The sequence below is a fragment of the Sitophilus oryzae genome, unplaced genomic scaffold (genome assembly GCF_002938485.1).
Source record: "Sitophilus oryzae breed Bouriz unplaced genomic scaffold, Soryzae_2.0 scaffold_1514_pilon_pilon, whole genome shotgun sequence".
Classification (NCBI taxonomy): Eukaryota; Metazoa; Arthropoda; class Insecta; order Coleoptera; family Curculionidae; genus Sitophilus; species Sitophilus oryzae.
In genome coordinates this window covers 703,675-721,299 of record NW_022146186.1, presented here as the reverse complement: position 1 = coordinate 721,299, position 17,625 = coordinate 703,675, and the positions used below count along the sequence as shown (strand labels likewise).

Below are 17,625 nucleotides of genomic sequence, written 5' to 3'. Positions count from 1 at the left end.
AGCGGTTTGAGCAGGATCGTGATTAATCAGTGAGTCAGTCACTTAAGGATTTTATATATTAGTATAGATTTAAAGTTGACCTAAAACTATGAAATTTTATATGATTATACGATGAAATATGTCTCGTACATTGAAACAACGCAATATTGTCTTGGGACAGGCGAAAGAAGGCAGATAAATTATTACAAAATATGGTTATCCTAAACGTTCAATTAATTATTAGAAAATACATAGATTTCTTCCTTTTTATTCCGCCATTTTTATTCCTTTCCAGAATTCCATTTTAACGGGCTTCATTTTAACAATTTCTTTCCGATCTTGTATACTTTACACCCGGCCAAATCTGGCTTTGTGAAGTCGTCTGCAGAATTCCGATTATCAATTTATGAGGAACGGTCTCGCTCGGCTCGATCGGATGGAATAGGGTACGTGCCAAAATTTGTTTACACGGGCCTCGATATGCGGTGCGGGATCCTTATACCCACCATTTACTTTAATAATAGACATATTTTCCGCCGTTGAATTTGTAATTCAGAGGTAAGTCAATATGTGGAAGGTACGAATGCCTTTATTTAGCTAATTTGAAAACAGAGAAAGAAATGCTTAAAATAAATAAATAAATAAATCATCATCATTCTCTCAGCTTATTCAACCATTTCCAATTATGGCGCAGCCTCCCTCACATATTTAGATACTCTGTTTGTAGTTGGGCCCATTGTTGTCTGTTGTTGCGGGCCTGGGTTATCTCTGCTAATTTTCCTAATATCATGGTCCCATCTCTTGGTCTTCTTCTAGGTCTTAATTCCACGTGGGTACCATGCTGTAATTTTGTAGTCCATCTGTTATCCGTTCTTTCTTGCCAGGTGTCCTGTCCACTGCCAATTTTGGGATCTGATTCTGTGGCTGACATCTATTATCTGGGTCTTATCCACTCTATTCTTGTACCTTCTTCTTGGTTATTTCAGCATATATTTTTTTAAATATCTATTTTAAATCTGACTGTCCTGACTTATACTGACTCATCAACGCCCAGACCATACCCTTGACCCTAGAAAGCTGAAATTTTGCACAGGGGTTCCTTTTATGATGTTTACGTAAGATAAGAAAGGATTTTTTTAAATTCATCCCCTAAGGGGGTAAAAAGGGGGGTGGAATATTACAATATTTTTTATTTTAAAAACGGTCAAGTTTCCGAAAAAACGCTTAAACACGTATATTTTATATTTTCTTTTTACATATTTTAAGATTTTTAAAAATATATACAGGGTGTTTCAAAAATCATGGTCATTGATTAATCACGATGCTGCTTTAAAATGCTTGACGTAAAAGATGAATCCTTGGAAAACGGATTGACTTTAGGGTGTAGAGGTTCGATAAGAAGGGATTTTCCGAAACTCGAATTCTAAGGGTGTGAAACCACCCCTCAAATATTAGAATATTTTTTATTTAAAACCGGTGAGTTTTTTCGAAACTCTTAAACACGTATATTTTATTTTGTTGTTTTACATATTTTAAGATTTTTTAGTAAATTTATACAGGGTGTTCTATAAAATATGGCCATATGAATAATCACGATTCTGCTTAAACTTAACGTTTAAAGCTGATTTTTGGCAAACGGATTGAACTGTGGGGTATGAGGTTCGATAAGGAGGGTTTCTCGAATCTCAAATTCCAAGAGGGTGAAAAACGCCTCTCAAATAATTTATATATAAAATCTGACTGTCCTGACTGATACTGACTCATCAACGCCCAGACCAAACCCTTGACCCTAGAAAGCTGAAATTTTGCACAGGGGTTCCTTTTATGATGTTTACGTAAGATAAAAAAGGATTTTTAAAAATTCATCCCCTAAGGGGGTAAAAAGGGGGGTGGAATATTACAATATTTTTTATTTAAAAAACGGTCAAGTTTCCGAAAAAACGCTGAAACACGTATATTTTATTTTCTTTTTTTACATATTTTAAGATTTTTTAAAAATGTATACAGGGTGTTTCGAAAAATCTGGTCGTTGATTAATCACGATCCTGCTTAAAGCGCTTGACGTAAAACGCTGATTTTTGGAAAACGGATTGACTTTAGGGTGTAGAGATTCGATAAGAAGAGATTTTTCGAAATTCCAGGTTCAAGGGGGTGAAACCACCCCTCAAATACTACAATATTTTTTATTTAAAAAACGGTCAAGTTTCCGAAAAAAACGCTTAAACACGTATATTTTATTTTGTTTTTTTACATATTTTAAGATTTTTTAAAAATGTATACAGGGTGTTTCGGAAAATCTGATCATTGATTAATCACGATCCTGCTTAAAGCGCCTGACCTAAAAAGCTGATTTTAGGAAAACGGATCGACTTTAGGGTATAGAGGTTCGATACGAAGGGATTTTTCGAAATTCGAATTCTAAGTGGGTGAAATCATCTCTCAAATATTAGAATATTTTTTATTTAAAAACCGGTGAGTTTTTCGGAAAAACTCTTAAACACGTGTATCTTATTTTGCTGTTTTACATATTTTAAGATTTTTTAAAAATTTATACAGGCTGTTTCATAAAATATGACCATTGATTAATCACGATTCTGCTTAAACTGCTTGATGTTTAAACCTGATTTTTGGCAAACGGATTGACTGTGGGATGTAGAGGTTCGATAAGGAGGGGTTTCTCGAATCTCAAATTCCAAGAGGGCGAAAACGCCCCTCAAATATTACAATATTTGTTATTTAAAAAACGGTTAGTCTTTCGGGAAACACGCATAATTTATTTACATATATTATATATTTTTTTACATATTTTAATTTTTATAAATCATACAGGGTGTTCCAAAAAGTTGGGTAATTGATTAACCACGATTCTGCTTAAACTGCTTGACGTAATAAGCTTATTTTTGGCAAACGGATTTTACGAATGTAAAATTCCAACGAGATGAAACTACCCCTCAAATATTATCAAGTTATATAATAATATCGCCATATTGTTTTTTTTCATGCTGACATAAATGTGAGAAAATTTTATCCAGTTTGTATGTTAATGGAAATTCTTGCTTTGCTTTATCATCACCATTACAAATGATTAATTCGACGCGAACGAAGTCGCGGGTACATGCTAGTAATAAATATTTATTGACAAAAATATATACATCTTTTTAAATATATTACAATTCAACAATATTATTTAGTAAGATTTTTCTTCGTGGCAGTTGTTGGTTGCGTCCTTCTTCATCAGCAACAGTTTGAAGACTTTTAAGGCTCTCCTTGGGCAGGTGGTATCGAAGGCATTGTTCATTTTTTAAACGGTTTTATTTAGCTCGACCCGTACGGTATTTATTTATTTGTTTGCTTACTTGGGTCAAAATTAGAAATTGAAATTTAAGTACCTTCCTGTTGTCAGATTGATCTGAAATTTGGTACACACCTTTAGTTCCGATGACAATACAATATAGTAATATCAATAACATTGTAAATCTAAGATGGCTGCCGGTACAAAATGGCGGATTTCATATTTTTCCATAACCCCCTCAATATGGGTATCAAATGAAAGGGCTACACTAGTAGAATACTGTGATTATGACAAAATTTAAAATCCAAGATGGACGTCGTTACAAAATGGCGTATTAGGTGAGGGCATGAGTAGTCGTGTCCCGAACAGTTGTGTCCAAGATTGTGTGACGTTAGAAGGACAGATAAAAAAAAATAGGTGATTAGATGTACCTACGTAGTTAGCGGTAGCTTTACCACCCAAGTTAAGGTAATAGGTTAAAACGTGCTGCGGACTGTATGGCTAAAAATATATGGCTAAAAATGTAATGTCGCAAGCGTTTTCCCCACAAGATTGGGCGCCTCTTGTTGTATATTATAGCCTTGCCCCTCTACTGGACCTCTGGGGGGGTCGACCGTTAAAATGTCCATTACTCGTGGGAACAACATGGAAACAATAAATAAAAAAACAAACAAAAAGAAAAACGAAACTGCTACACAACGAAAACGAGGGCTCGAAAAGGCGAAAGAAAAGTATAGAACGAAACGTGCAAAAGAGAGTGAAAAACCTATACTCGACTACAGAAACGAAGAGAACGGTTAGCAACAGAAGCACCTGAGCAACATGATGCCAGGTTAATAGCACAACGTGAGAGACAAAGGCAGCTGGTAGAGTCAGAAACACCTGAGCGTCACGAGTCCAGGCTAGCATCACAACGTGACAGACAGAGAGAGTTGTTAGCGGCAGAAACACCTGGGCGTCATGAGTCTAGGCTGGCATCACAACGAGAGAGACAAAGAGAGTTGTTAGCGTCAGAAACACCTGAGCGTCATGAGTCTAGGCTAGCATCAGAACGCGACAGACAGAGGGAGTTGTTAGCGTCAGAAACACCTGAGCGTCATGAGTCCAGGCTAGCATCACAACGTGACAGACAAAGAGAGTTGTTAGCATCAGAAACACCTGAGCGTCATGAGTCTAGGCTGGCATCACAACGAGAGAGACAAAGAGAGCTAATAACATCAGAAACACCTGAGCAATGTGAGGCCAGATTAACAGGACGGCGTGAGAGACGAAAGGAGTTAGAAGCTTCAGAAACACCTGAGCAACGCCAAGACAGGTCAAATAACGAAAGCGAGCGTGCACAGCAACGCAGAGCTGAAAATCATGTAAAAACATACTAAAAACTAGAAAATAAAAAATCGGTAAAAAAAGATTTTAAGTTAAACGGTTTTATCTTATGTGCACTGAAAACTAGAAAATAATAATAACAATTAGGTATTTTGAACTTCTAGTTCAGAAATATTTTAGTACTAGGCAGAATAGCTTTTAGGCATATTAGACTAAAATAAAAACGTGGGACCCCTCTGAAATCCTACCTATGGCAAAGCATATCTTTATACTTTGGTAGATCATGAGCTCGGCGTTCGCTGGTGAAGCCGCCACGGCTGGTTATTGATTGTCAAAATCTCCAGTTACAATTATAGTAAGTCGATGCAATCCCAAGTATAGAAGAAAGTATTATAGTAAGTCGATGCAAATCCAATACTTAGTATAAAAATTTTAGTCTAATATGCCTAAAAGCTATTCTGCCTAGTACTATTTTCAACGCCCTGTAAATTTTTCGTTTTCCTACTTGAATTGATTTTTTGTTAATAAAGGCCTTGGGTAAAATGGGTTCGAAATCGGTGGCAGAATCAACATGTTTCATTGTTCTGTCAGATAAAAGCCGACCGAGCTTAATTTTCGAATTTTATTTGGCGTAAAAAAGCGTATTTTTTATGCTTCAGGGTACATCAATCAATCACAAGCCGGTGCGTTTTACAAACAATGGCTCACATAAACCAGCTATATTATTATTAGCTTTGGGAAATCTGGCCAGAGCATATACAGTATCCGCAAAGAAATATATATTTTTTATTCTTCGAAATTTTTGCATTCGCAGATTACGCAGTAAAACATATTTTGCTTGTTAAAATAGAAAAATTAAGTCTACTGTCATAATTTAGTTCATTTAATTGTACAGTTAAGAAAAAGAAAATAGTCTGGCTAATATGTGAGAATGTGTAATATGTCTGTCAGGTAAAAAATTGCATAACAATTATTGAAACCATTGCCCTTAGTTTTATGACATCCTGCCAATTCTAGACAACTCAGTGATTTTGATAGGGGTCGGATTGTAGGTTTGCGTGAGGCAGGATTATCAGTTCGAGAGATTGCTGATAGGGTCCATAGAAGTGTTTGCACTGTTGACAATTGTTGTAGAGCTTACTTTCAACAACACCGTGAACATCGTGACAGAGGTACAGGGCATCTAAGATTAACCACTGAGGGTCAAGATAGCCGTTTAAGGCAATTCCACTTCCCGGTCACTTCGGCCACTTCTCGAGCAATAATTGCTAACCAATGGCTTTTCGGCCTAATTGGATTTTACCATTGGCTTTTTACTATCGTTTTCAGTGATGAGTCGCGATTCTGTTTGGGAATGCACGACGGTCGGGTGCGAGTGAGAAGATACCGTGGAAAAAGGCGGAATCCACAGATTTTCATGGAGAGGCACCAAGTTGTAGTAGTTATGGTTTGGGGAGCAATCGCATATGGTAGCAGGTCACCTCTAATATTTGTTCGAGGTAATATGGCAGCCCAACGCTATACTGAGGAAATTGTGGAAGCTAATCTCTTACCATATTTACGAACGCTCCACGATCCTATAATTCAACAAGATAATCCCATGCCCGTCTCCATGTTACTAGACTAACTGTGAACCACTTACATAATGCCCAAGTTAATCTCCTACCCTGGCCACCAAGATCTCCAGATCTCTCATCAATTGAACATGTATGGGATATCATGGGTAGGAGACTGACAAACTTACCGCATCCTCCTCAGACATTAGAAGCTCTTCGGCATGAGATACAGTTAGCATGGGATGAAATACCGCAGGAAGACATAAATCATCTGATTAGTTCCATGCCCAGACGGCTCAACGAATGTATAGAACATCAAGGTGGTCCAACACATTATTAACAAGGACAAGGTAACGAGCCAATATTTTCACTCCAAATTTTGATCATTTTCGCCTTTTGTCAACCTACATTCACGTACAAAAGATTGTTAAAATTAAACAATTTTTAGTGGGTGTTCTATTTTCAATGTCACTTAGTATATATTCTCCATCTATACTTAATCTTTTGTTGACCCAGTCGAGTTGATGGAAGATTTCTTCTAGTGTTGTTGTAAACATCTTTGGAGATATTGCGTTTTCCTGTCATACTCATCTGCCAGTTTCAACTTGTGGGTGTACTTTGGTTATAATCATCTGCTGATGATGCTAACATGGTTAGCGAAACGCGCGTCCAGTGTAAAAGTAAAAGTGTTTTGGTGTATTGTGGTGATTTAGTGTAATTTTATTTTGCTGTGTAACACCAAAGGTTCCAACCCTCAACTGTAATCTTGTATATTGCCACAGCCGGCTTAATTACCACAGAAAATTGTGGTGCATACTGCCTTTGATTTTTAGTTTGTTTTTTGAATATTTTATAGGAATGTTTCACTTCAGGTTCCTAAAATTAAGAAATATCTAATAAAACGAAGTAGTTATTCTGAAATTTTAGACAAAAAGCTCAAAGTGAGGAAAAATGCAATTTTTCGTAAAATTTTTATATAATTGATTTGTGATATAGTTTTTTAAACTCTGATTTGAGTTTCTTTTTAATTTTTTTATCTGCAATAAAACTTTCCTATATGTTTTTAACATACGCAATTACACGTCTCGTTATAATTCGTACATTATAAAATTATACAGATCATACGGTGAATAGTTCTGACTGACAATGAAACCCATTAGCAAGCAACGGGGATGTCAATGTTAGTCAGGGACAATTGTAAACTAAAGACCTAATTCAAGGAAATATTCGTCTGGAGGAACTAGTTCTTTCCAGGGAACTAGAATGCCCACCTCTAGAAAATACATATATTTCTTCCTTTTTATTCCGCCATTTTCATTCCTCTCCAGAATTCCATTTTAACGGGCTTCATTTTAACAATTTCTTTCCGATCTTGTATACTTTACACCCGGCCAAATCTGGCTTTGTGAAGTCGTCTGCAGAATTCCGATTATCAATTTATGAGGAACGGTCTCGGCTCGGCTCGGATCGGATGGAATAGGGTACGTGCCAAAAATTTGTTTACACGGGCCTCGATATGCGGTGCGGGATCCTTATACCCACCATTTACTTTAATAATAGACATATTTTCCGCCGTTGAATTTGTAATTCAGAGGTAAGTCAATATGTGGAAGGTACGAATGCCTTTATTTAGCTAATTTGAAAACAGAGAAAGAAATGCTTAAAATAAATAAATAAATAAATCATCATCATCATCATTCTCAGCTTATTCAACCATTTCCAATTATGGCGTAGCCTCCCTCACATATTTAGATACTCTGTTTGTAGTTGGGCCCATTGTTGTCTGTTGTTGCGGGCCCAAGTTATCTCTGCTAATTTCCTAATATCATGGTCCCATCTCTTGGTCTTCTTCTAGGTCTCTTAATTCCACGTGGGTACCATGCTGTAATTTTTGTAGTCCATCTGTTATCCGTTCTTCTTGCCAGGTGTCCTGTCCACTGCCACTTGGGGATCTGATTCTGTGGCTGACATCTATTATCTGGGTCTTATCCACTCTATTCTTGTACCTTCTTTCTTGGTTATTTCCAGCATATATTTTTTTAAATATCTATTTTAAATCTGACTGTCCTGACTTATACTGACTCATCAACGCCCAGACCATACCCTTGACCCTAGAAAGCTGAAATTTTGTACAGGGGTTCCTTTTATGATGTTTACGTGAGATAAGAAAGGATTTTTTAAAATTCATCCCCTAAGGGGGTAAAAAGGGGGGTGGAAAATTACAATATTTTTTATTTAAAAAACGGTCAAGTTTCCGAAAAAACGCTGAAACACGTATATTTTATTTTCTTTTTTACATATTTTAAGATTTTTTAAAAATGTATACAGGGTGTTTCCAAAAATCTGGTCGTTGATTAATCACGATCCTGCTTAAAGCGCTTGACGTAAAACGCTGGTTTTTGGAAAACGGATTGACTTTAGGGTGTAGAGGTTCGATAAGAAGGGATTTTTCGAAATTCCAGGTTCAAGGGGGTGAAACCACCCCTCAAATACTACAATATTTTTTATTTAAAAAACGGTAAAGTTTCCGAAAAACGCTTAAACACGTATATTTTATTTTGTTTTTTTACATATTTTAAGATTTTTAAAATGTATAAGGTGTTTCCAAAAATCTGATCATTGATTAATCACGATCCTGCTTAAAGCGCTTGACGTAAAAAGCTGATTTTTGGAAAACGGATTGACTTTAGGGTGTAGAAGTTCGATAAGAAGGAATTTTTCGAAACTCGAATTCTAAGGGGGTGAAACAACCCCTCAAATATTAGAATATTTTTATTTAAAAACCGGTGAGTTTTTCGGAAAAACTCTTAAACACGTATATTTTATTTTGTTGTTTTACATATTTTAAGATTTTTTAAAAATTTACACAGGGTGTTTCATAAAATATGACCACTGAGTAATCACGATTCTGCTTAAACTGCTTGACGTTTAAAGCTGATTTTTGGCAAACGGATTGACTGTGGGGTGTAAAGGTTCGATAAGGAGGGGCTTCTCGAATCTCAAATTCCAAGAGGGTGAAAACGACCCTCAAATATTACAGTATTTGTTATTTAAAAAACGGTTAGTCTTTCGCGAAAACGCTTGGACACGCATAATTTATTTTGTTTTTTACATATTTTGAATTTTTTTAAAGAAATCATACAGGGTGTTCCAAAAAGTTGGGTAATTGATTAATCACGATTCTGCTTAAACTGCTGAACGTAAAAAGCTTATTTTTGGCAAACGGATTCTTCGAAAATCAAATTCCAACGAGATAAAATTACCCCTCAAATATTACGAAGTTATATAATAATATCGCCATATTGTTTTTTCTCATGCTGACATAAATGTGATAAAATTTTATCCAGTTTGTATGTTAATGGAAATTCTTGCTTTGCTTTATCATTACCATTACAAATGATTAATTCGACGCGAACGAAGTCGCGGGTACATGCTAGTAATAAATATTTATTGACAAAAATATATACATCTTTTTAAATATATTACAATTCAACAATATTATTTAGTAAGATTTTTCTTCGTGGCAGTTGTTGGTTGCGTCCTTCTTCATCAGCAAACAGTTTGAAGACTTTTAAGGCTCTCCTTGGGCAGGTGGTATCGAAGGCATTGTTCTTTTTTTAAACGGTTTTATTTAGCTCGACCCGTACGGTATTTATTTATTTGTTTGTTTATTTGGGTCAAAATTAGAAATTGAAATTTAAGTACCTTCCTGTTGTCAAATTGATCTGAAATTTGGTACACACCTTTAGTTCCGATGACAATACAATATAGTAATATCAATAACATTGTAAATCTAAGATGGCTGCCGGTACAAAATGGCGGATTTCATATTTTCCACAACCCCTCAATATGGGTATCAAATGAAAGGGCTACACTAGTAGAATACTGTGATTATGACAAAATTTAAAATCCAAGATGGACGTCGTTACAAAATGGCGTATTAGGTGAGGGCATGAGTAGTCGTGTCCCGAACAGTTGTGTCCAAGATTGTGTGACGTTAGAAAGACAGATAAAAAAAAATAGATGATTAGATGTACCTACGTAGTTAGCGGTAGCTTTACCACCCAAGTTAAGGTTATAGGTTAAAACGTCCTGCGGACTGTATGGCATTAGGGTGGCTAAAAATGTAATGTCGCAAGCGTTTTCCCCTCAAGATTGGGCGCCTCTTGTTGTATATGATAGCCTTGCCCCTCTACTGGACCTCTGGGGGGTCGACCTTTAAAATGTCCATTACTCGTGGGAACAACATGGAAACAATAAATAAAAAAACAAACAAAAAGAAAAACGAAACTGCTACACAACGAAAACGAAGGCTCGAAAAGGCGAAAAAAAAGTATAGAACGAAACGTGCAAAAGAAAGTGAAAATGAAACCTATAGTCGACTACAGAAACGAAGAGAACGGTTAGCAACAGAAACACCTGAGCAACATGATGCCAGGTTAATAGCACAACGTGAGAGACAAAGGCAGCTGGTAGAGTCAGAAACACCTGAGCGTCACGAGTCCAGGCTAGCATCACAACGTGACAGACAGAGAGAGTTGTTAGCGGCAGAAACACCTGGGCGTCATGAGTCTAGGCTGGCATCACAACGAGAGAGACAAAGAGAGTTGTTAGCGTCAGAAACACCTGAGCGTCATGAGTCTAGGCTAGCATCAGAACGCGACAGACAGAGAGAGTTGTTAGCGTCAGAAACACCTGACCGTCATGAGTCCAGGCTAGCATCACAACGTGACAGACAAAGAGAGTTGTTAGCATCAGAAACACCTGAGCGTCATGAGTCTAGGCTGGCATCACAACGAGAGAGACAAAGAGAGCTAATAACATCAGAAACACCTGAGCAATGTGAGGCCAGATTAACAGGACGGCGTGAGAGACGAAAGGAGTTAGAAGCCTCAGAAACACCTGAGCAACGCCAAGACAGGTCAAATAACCAACGCGAGCGTGCACAGCAACGTAGAGCTGAAAATCATGTAAAAACATACTAAAAACTAGAAAATAAAAAATCGGTAAAAAAACTTTTAAGTTAAACGGTTTTATCTTATGTGCACTGAAAACTAGAAAATAATAATAACAATTAGGTATTTTGAACTTCTAGTTCAGAAATATTTTAGTACTAGGCAGAATAGCTTTTAGGCATATTAGACTAAAATAAAAACGTGGGACCCCTCTGAAATCCTACCTATGGCAAAGCATATCTTTATACTTTGGTAGATCATGAGCTCGGCGTTCGCTGGTGAAGCCGCCACGGCTGGTTATTGATTGTCAAAATCTCCAGTTACGATTATAGTAAGTCGATGCAATCCACACTTAGTATAAACATTTTAGTCTAATATGCCTAAAAGCTATTCTGCCTAGTACTATTTTCAACGCCCTGTAAATTTTTCGTTTTCCTACAATTTTTCACTTGAATTGATTTTTTGTTAATAAAGGCCTTGGGTAAAATGGGTTCGAAATCGGTGGCAGAATCAACATGTTTCATTGTTCTGTCAGATAAAAGCCGACCGAGCTTAATTTTCGAATTTTATTTGGCGTAAAAAAGCGTATTTTTTATGCTTCAGGGTACATCAATCAATCACAAGCCGGTGCGTTTTACAAACAATGGCTTACATAAACCAGCTATATTATTATTAGCTTTGGGAAATCTGGCCAGAGCATATACAGTATCCGCAAAGAAATATATATTTTTTATTCTTCGAAATTTTTGCATTCAGATTACGCAGTAAAAAATAGTTTGCTTGTTAAAATAGAAAAATTAAGTCTACTGTCATAATTTAGTTCAGTTAATTGTACAGTTAAGAAAAAGAAAATAGTCTGGCTAATATGTGAGAATGGGTAATATGTCTGTCAGGTAAAAAATTGCATAACAATTATTGAAACCATTGCCCTTAGTTTTATGACATCCTGATATCATATCTCTCTCTCTCTCTCTGCCAATTTTAGACAACTCAGTGATTTTGATAGGGGTCGGATTGTAGGTTTGCGTGAGGCAGGATTATCATTTCGAGAGATTGCTGATAGGGTCCATAGAAGTGTTTGCACTGTTGACAATTGTTGTAGAGCTTACTTTCAACAACACCGTGAACATCGTGACAGAGGTACAGGGCATCTAAGATTAACCACTGAGGGTCAAGATCGCCGTTTAAGGCAATTCCACTTCCCGGTCACTTTGGCCACTTCTCGAGCAATAATTGCTAACCAATGGCTTTTCGGCCTAATTGGGTTTTACCATTGGCTTTTTACTATCGTTTTTAGTGATGAGTCGCGATTCTGTTTGGGAATGCACGACGGTCGGGTGCGAGTGAGAAGATACCGTGGAGAAAGGCGGAATCCACAGATTTTCATGGAGAGGCACCAAGTTGTAGTAGTTATGGTTTGGGGAGCAATCGCATATGGTGGCAGGTCACCTCTAATATTTGTTCGAGGTAATATGACAGCCGAACGCTATATTGAGGAAATTCTGGAAGCTAATCTCTTACCATATTTACGAACGCTCCAAGATCCTATAATTCAATAAGATAATCCCATGCCCGTCTCCATGTTACTAGATTAACTGTGAACCACTTACATAATGCCCAAGTTAATCTCCTACCCTGGCCACCAAAATCTCCAGATCTCTCATCAATTGAACATGTATGGGATATCATGGGTAGGAGACTGACAAACTTACCGCATCCTCCTCAGACACTAGAAGCTCTTCGGCATGAGATACAGTTAGCATGGGATGAAATACCGCAAGAAGACATAAATCATCTGATTAGTTCCATGCCCAGACGGCTCAACGAATGTATAGAACATCAAGGTGGTCCAACACATTATTAACAAGGACAAGGTAACGAGCCAATATTTTCACTCCAAATTTTGATCATTTACGCCTTTTGTCAACCTATATTCACGTACAAAAGATTGTTAAAATTAAACAATTTTTAGAGGGTGTTCTATTTTCAATGTCACTTAGTATATATTCTCCATCTATACTTAATCTTTTGTTGACCCAGTCGAGTTGATGGAAGATTTCTTCTAGTGTTGTTGTAAACATCTTTGGAGATATTGCGTTTTCCTGTCATACTCATCTGCCAGTTGGGATCTCTGGGGTTGTTTTATATATCATTACTCTTGCTTTGGCTTCCTTGACTTCTTTGGGATGTAGCAGACTATTATTTCCATTAATAAAATGATTGACTTTAATAAATGTCAAATGTTTATGACTGAGAAAATAAATGGAGTTGTCTTTTTTATCTAGCAAACCAGTCAGAGAATTTTAGCCAAATTCAAAATTGTCGTTTTATATCACCATCCGAACAAACTATTTCAAATTCACCCACTGGGAAAAAATAAACACAAAAAAATCACTGCCTCCTGGAGTAATCAAAGATTCTTTATTTGTAAGTTTTATCAAAACAACATGGTTTTTATTATTGCTCAACGATAATAATCCTTCCATGTTTTAGATTCTTCTCTAAAAGGAACAGGAATTTATTAAAATTCATGAGAAAGATTCTTGTCGACCCGAAATAAAACATGAGTCGAGTAATCTAAAAATTATTTCAAAGAAGGTGTTCTTGAAACGAAAACAACCTGCAAAAGGTCAAAATCCCCCAAAAAATTCCCTTCCAGACCATATAACCGATATCTATATTTAATACCGACCTTATCCTTTTCCCGGTCCTCCTTCCTCTTCTCCTTGACGTCCAGCCTAAGGGCGAGACGGATCCTGCCCGCGGCCACCGCCAACTCGATCCTGTCCCCCGTTTCCAGCGTGCTGGAGATCAGCAGCAATCCCAGCGGCTTACTCGTCCTGAATCGCAGAACGATGTCTTCCGTTTGGGTGACCATCTCGCCGTCCATCGTCACTGCCATGTGCGAGGATCCGTTAAAGCTGGAAGAGATAATAAAAAAATCAGTAGGCTTAGTGGAGGTTAGTTTTAAAGTGTATATGTGCAAGTGAAGCTCTAAATTAAATGCCTCTGCTTGAGGAGAAAACAGTTTAAATTTTTGTCATTCTTCGTCTCCTACATTCTAGAGCTTCATTCAGAACCTCGCATTTCGCAAAGCTCTAAAATTATACTTACTAGAGAGAGCCCAATATGCGGTAAACGACTTTTTTGTTGATGTTTAATCATGAACAATTTTGAATTTTAAAATTTTGATCATTTCACACACTGATTAAAGGTCTAGTATTTAATCTTAGACAAGGAAAGAGAGGGAACAGCTAACACGCATATTCTCCAGTGAAAAATTTTTGAGGCCAAAATTTGATCGGCGGCCATACTTTGGTGACAAGATTTCGTGGTGACACCAAGCGAATTTTTAAGTTTTTTATGAATACTGTTTTGTTTTAAATTTATAAACTGTGTTGTTTAGTATGGTGAGATGTTCGGCGTATGGCTGCAAAGGCTGAAGCGAGAAAAAAATGACTGGAATTACATTTTACAGGTAAAAGTTGATACGCAACTTGTGCTATGTAATCATAAAATGTACATTTTTTCATTATAGCAGTAAAAATATGTAAAATGCTTTTAATATGTCTTGTAACACATCCAAAGCAAACTATTATTATTAATTCCAAGTAGTATTTTTAATATCCTATATTATAATTAATGTTTGAAACTATAAATAATGCTACTCAGACAGGATTTCTCCAGTGGTGTAGGGTATTATAATCAGAGAAATACAATTTCTGCAATAAACATTTTTTTATATATTTTACAGGTAAAAAAATGTATAAAGTATTGTTATCAAATATGTAAAATAATAATTGTAAACTATAAAAAAAACATGAAAAATTTTGGTTATAAAAAATCTATATGTATAGTTGTTACATAAAACTTAAATTTACCTGCCAAGATTTGCTGGGGGTGGACAAACTTGTGATGGGCTACTTGTTACAATATTTTTTTAAATATCCTTTCAAAAAATTTGCTAGTTTAGGTGTATAGTAATAGTTTCAATGAGTAATTAATAAAAATTTAAAAATAAATAAATAAAATAACACAAAGCTACTAGAATAATTGTTTATTTTTTTGCGGAAAATTAGGATATTCTTATGATTGAAGGTAACAAATATTAAAAATTTCATTATTCATTGAATCCGTGGGCAAGTGTGAAGGAGATTGGCTAGATTCATTATTATACCGTATGATCGAAAAAAAACGGCGTCCAGTTGGCTTGTAAATGACTGTCGATGACATTCCTCTCAGTCTTTTTTTCGATGTCATTTTATATAGTTTTTATGTTATTTTATATGTAGAACTATACGGGGAATGTCATCGATCGTCATTTCCAAACAAACAGGATACCGTTGTTTTTCGATCATACGGTATATATGTATATACACGTTTAAAACATATATATTTACATTATTTTTTATTTAATTATACATTATACACACGTTAATAAATAAATAATTGTTTTGATGATCAGTTCACTATGACTGTTAAATAAATTTTGCATTATCGACTTAGATATTCTAATATTATAAAGGTGAGACTATAAAATACAAAATTGTATATGCATTACTCAAAAATAAACGATATATTAGTTAACGTTTTAATAAACGATTTTTATCGTCTAGGTACAAGCTAATTTCTGATGCTACGCCATTGGAGAATTTCGAGTGGTGACAAGTGGCCTCACTTTCAGCTGCCGTGTTACCTGTCCCCTCCTTTGAATAAGAAGACTAAGGAAGGAGCATATCAAAAATCTTAGGTACACCGCGATGGGCCTCAAATATGGCCGACTTAAATTCCGGTTTATCAGTGCCGTTCTAATTTTATTTAAAAAATGTAAAACTATGATATAGGGTAGACGTGGGGTAGACTCAATAATTTGTTATTTTATTTTACATTGTGAATAAATGTTGGTAGTTATTAAAATTGTTATAAAAATATATAATTCTAATAAAAATAGATAAGTTATAATAAGTATTTATTACCACAAACATCCGATACGCTACTGAAGCAGGTAAGTCAAATTAACGTATCAAAATTCTTTGACATCTGATCTTTGACAAGTAGTGAATAAAAGCTAAAATGCAAGAAAATATATAATTTAGTTAATTTAAGTGAATTTCATAAATGATCGGTTTACTACATGTATGTATATTATATAGTCACTTACTAGCGAAAAGTTGTTCCATTATTTCACTCAATTTTTTCCGAGATCTACCGCACGCTACACAACCAACTATTTTAGAGTTTTTTTCGATAAATCGCGATAATGTCACTGTTAATTTAAGTTCTGCCACAATTTCCATCTACATTTACTACCTTTATACAACTATCAGTAGTAGAATAAATAATAAGTAACATAAAATGAGCTCCGTAAAGACTGAAAAATCCACAAAATTTCAAATCAAATTCAAATGTGTCAAATGAATCGTCAAACAGAACTGTCAAGGATCCCCACCCTAGAGTGCTTTTTCCGCCCACCATGCATGAATACATGGATAGCATTATGCTCCTTCCTTAGTCTTCTTCATAGAATAACTAACTGAAAGAAATGAAAACTCCTATGTTAAAGCTTGGAAACACGCGCTCGCCGCGATCCAAGCGGGCTACTGGCAGAACTAAAGGTTCGCGCCATATTTTTAAATGGACCTTTACTGCAGTTCATAAGTTTTTTACTTATATTTGGTAATTTCAATCTTGATTATTAATTTATTTGTAACAAAACATTTACAAAATAAAAATAATGTATTTTGATACAAATAAATTAATAATCTAGATTGAAATTATCCCTGAAATTAGAATATAATACGAAAAATTTGTAACTTGATTATTTTATTATAACATTTGTTAATAAAAATACATATAACATATTCAATACTATACAAGTATATATAAAAGTTATCAGAATTTATACGATCAGTTATAAATAATTATAAAAAAAGGTTATAAATTATAAATAAATAAATCATTATATAAAAGGCATATTAGTTAACGTATATCTAATTTGGTATAACTTTAATCTAAACTTTAATAACCTATTCAAATAGAAACATCTTACAATTCGCGTTGTATAATACAGAAAGTAAAGGGACAAATTTGTTAGCAAATCTATTCTCGATGACCCAAAACATTTTTTTTACAAACAAAACAGGACATATAAAGCTTATCAATAATACAAGTGTATAGAAAATGTATAAATAAGTAAATAAAAATATATTTTCAAACTAAATGATTAATGATTATACTCGTTTAAATAAATAAATGATCTTTTTAAAATTACTTGTTTGTCTTTGCAAATTTGTATATTTCATATTTATCTAAAACCGTACCCTTCCCTTAAAATTACTGCGCAACCTTAAAAATTAAGCCTTTAATATGAAATGTTATACAAGTTCTTGATTCGATCCTCATTTAAATAAAACTTTAAATTGATATTCTAAATTTCTGAGAGACATTTTGTTGAAAGAATTTGTTTTGATTATGAGAAATTTCATAAAAATTATCACAGGGATTAATTAATCTTATA

At 35.1% G+C, this 17,625-nt stretch overlaps 1 protein-coding gene across 1 annotated transcript in view; it reads right to left on the bottom strand.

The window, feature by feature from the left end:
* LOC115878476 (neurexin-3) overlaps nucleotides 1-17,625 on the bottom strand; it is a 350,620-nt gene that overhangs the window by 1,635 nt on the left and 331,360 nt on the right. The window contains exon 13 of the mRNA XM_030894994.1: nucleotides 13,801-14,029. Within this exon, the coding sequence (XP_030750854.1) occupies nucleotides 13,801-14,029 (229 nt within the window). The remainder of the gene's footprint in view (nucleotides 1-13,800; nucleotides 14,030-17,625) is intronic.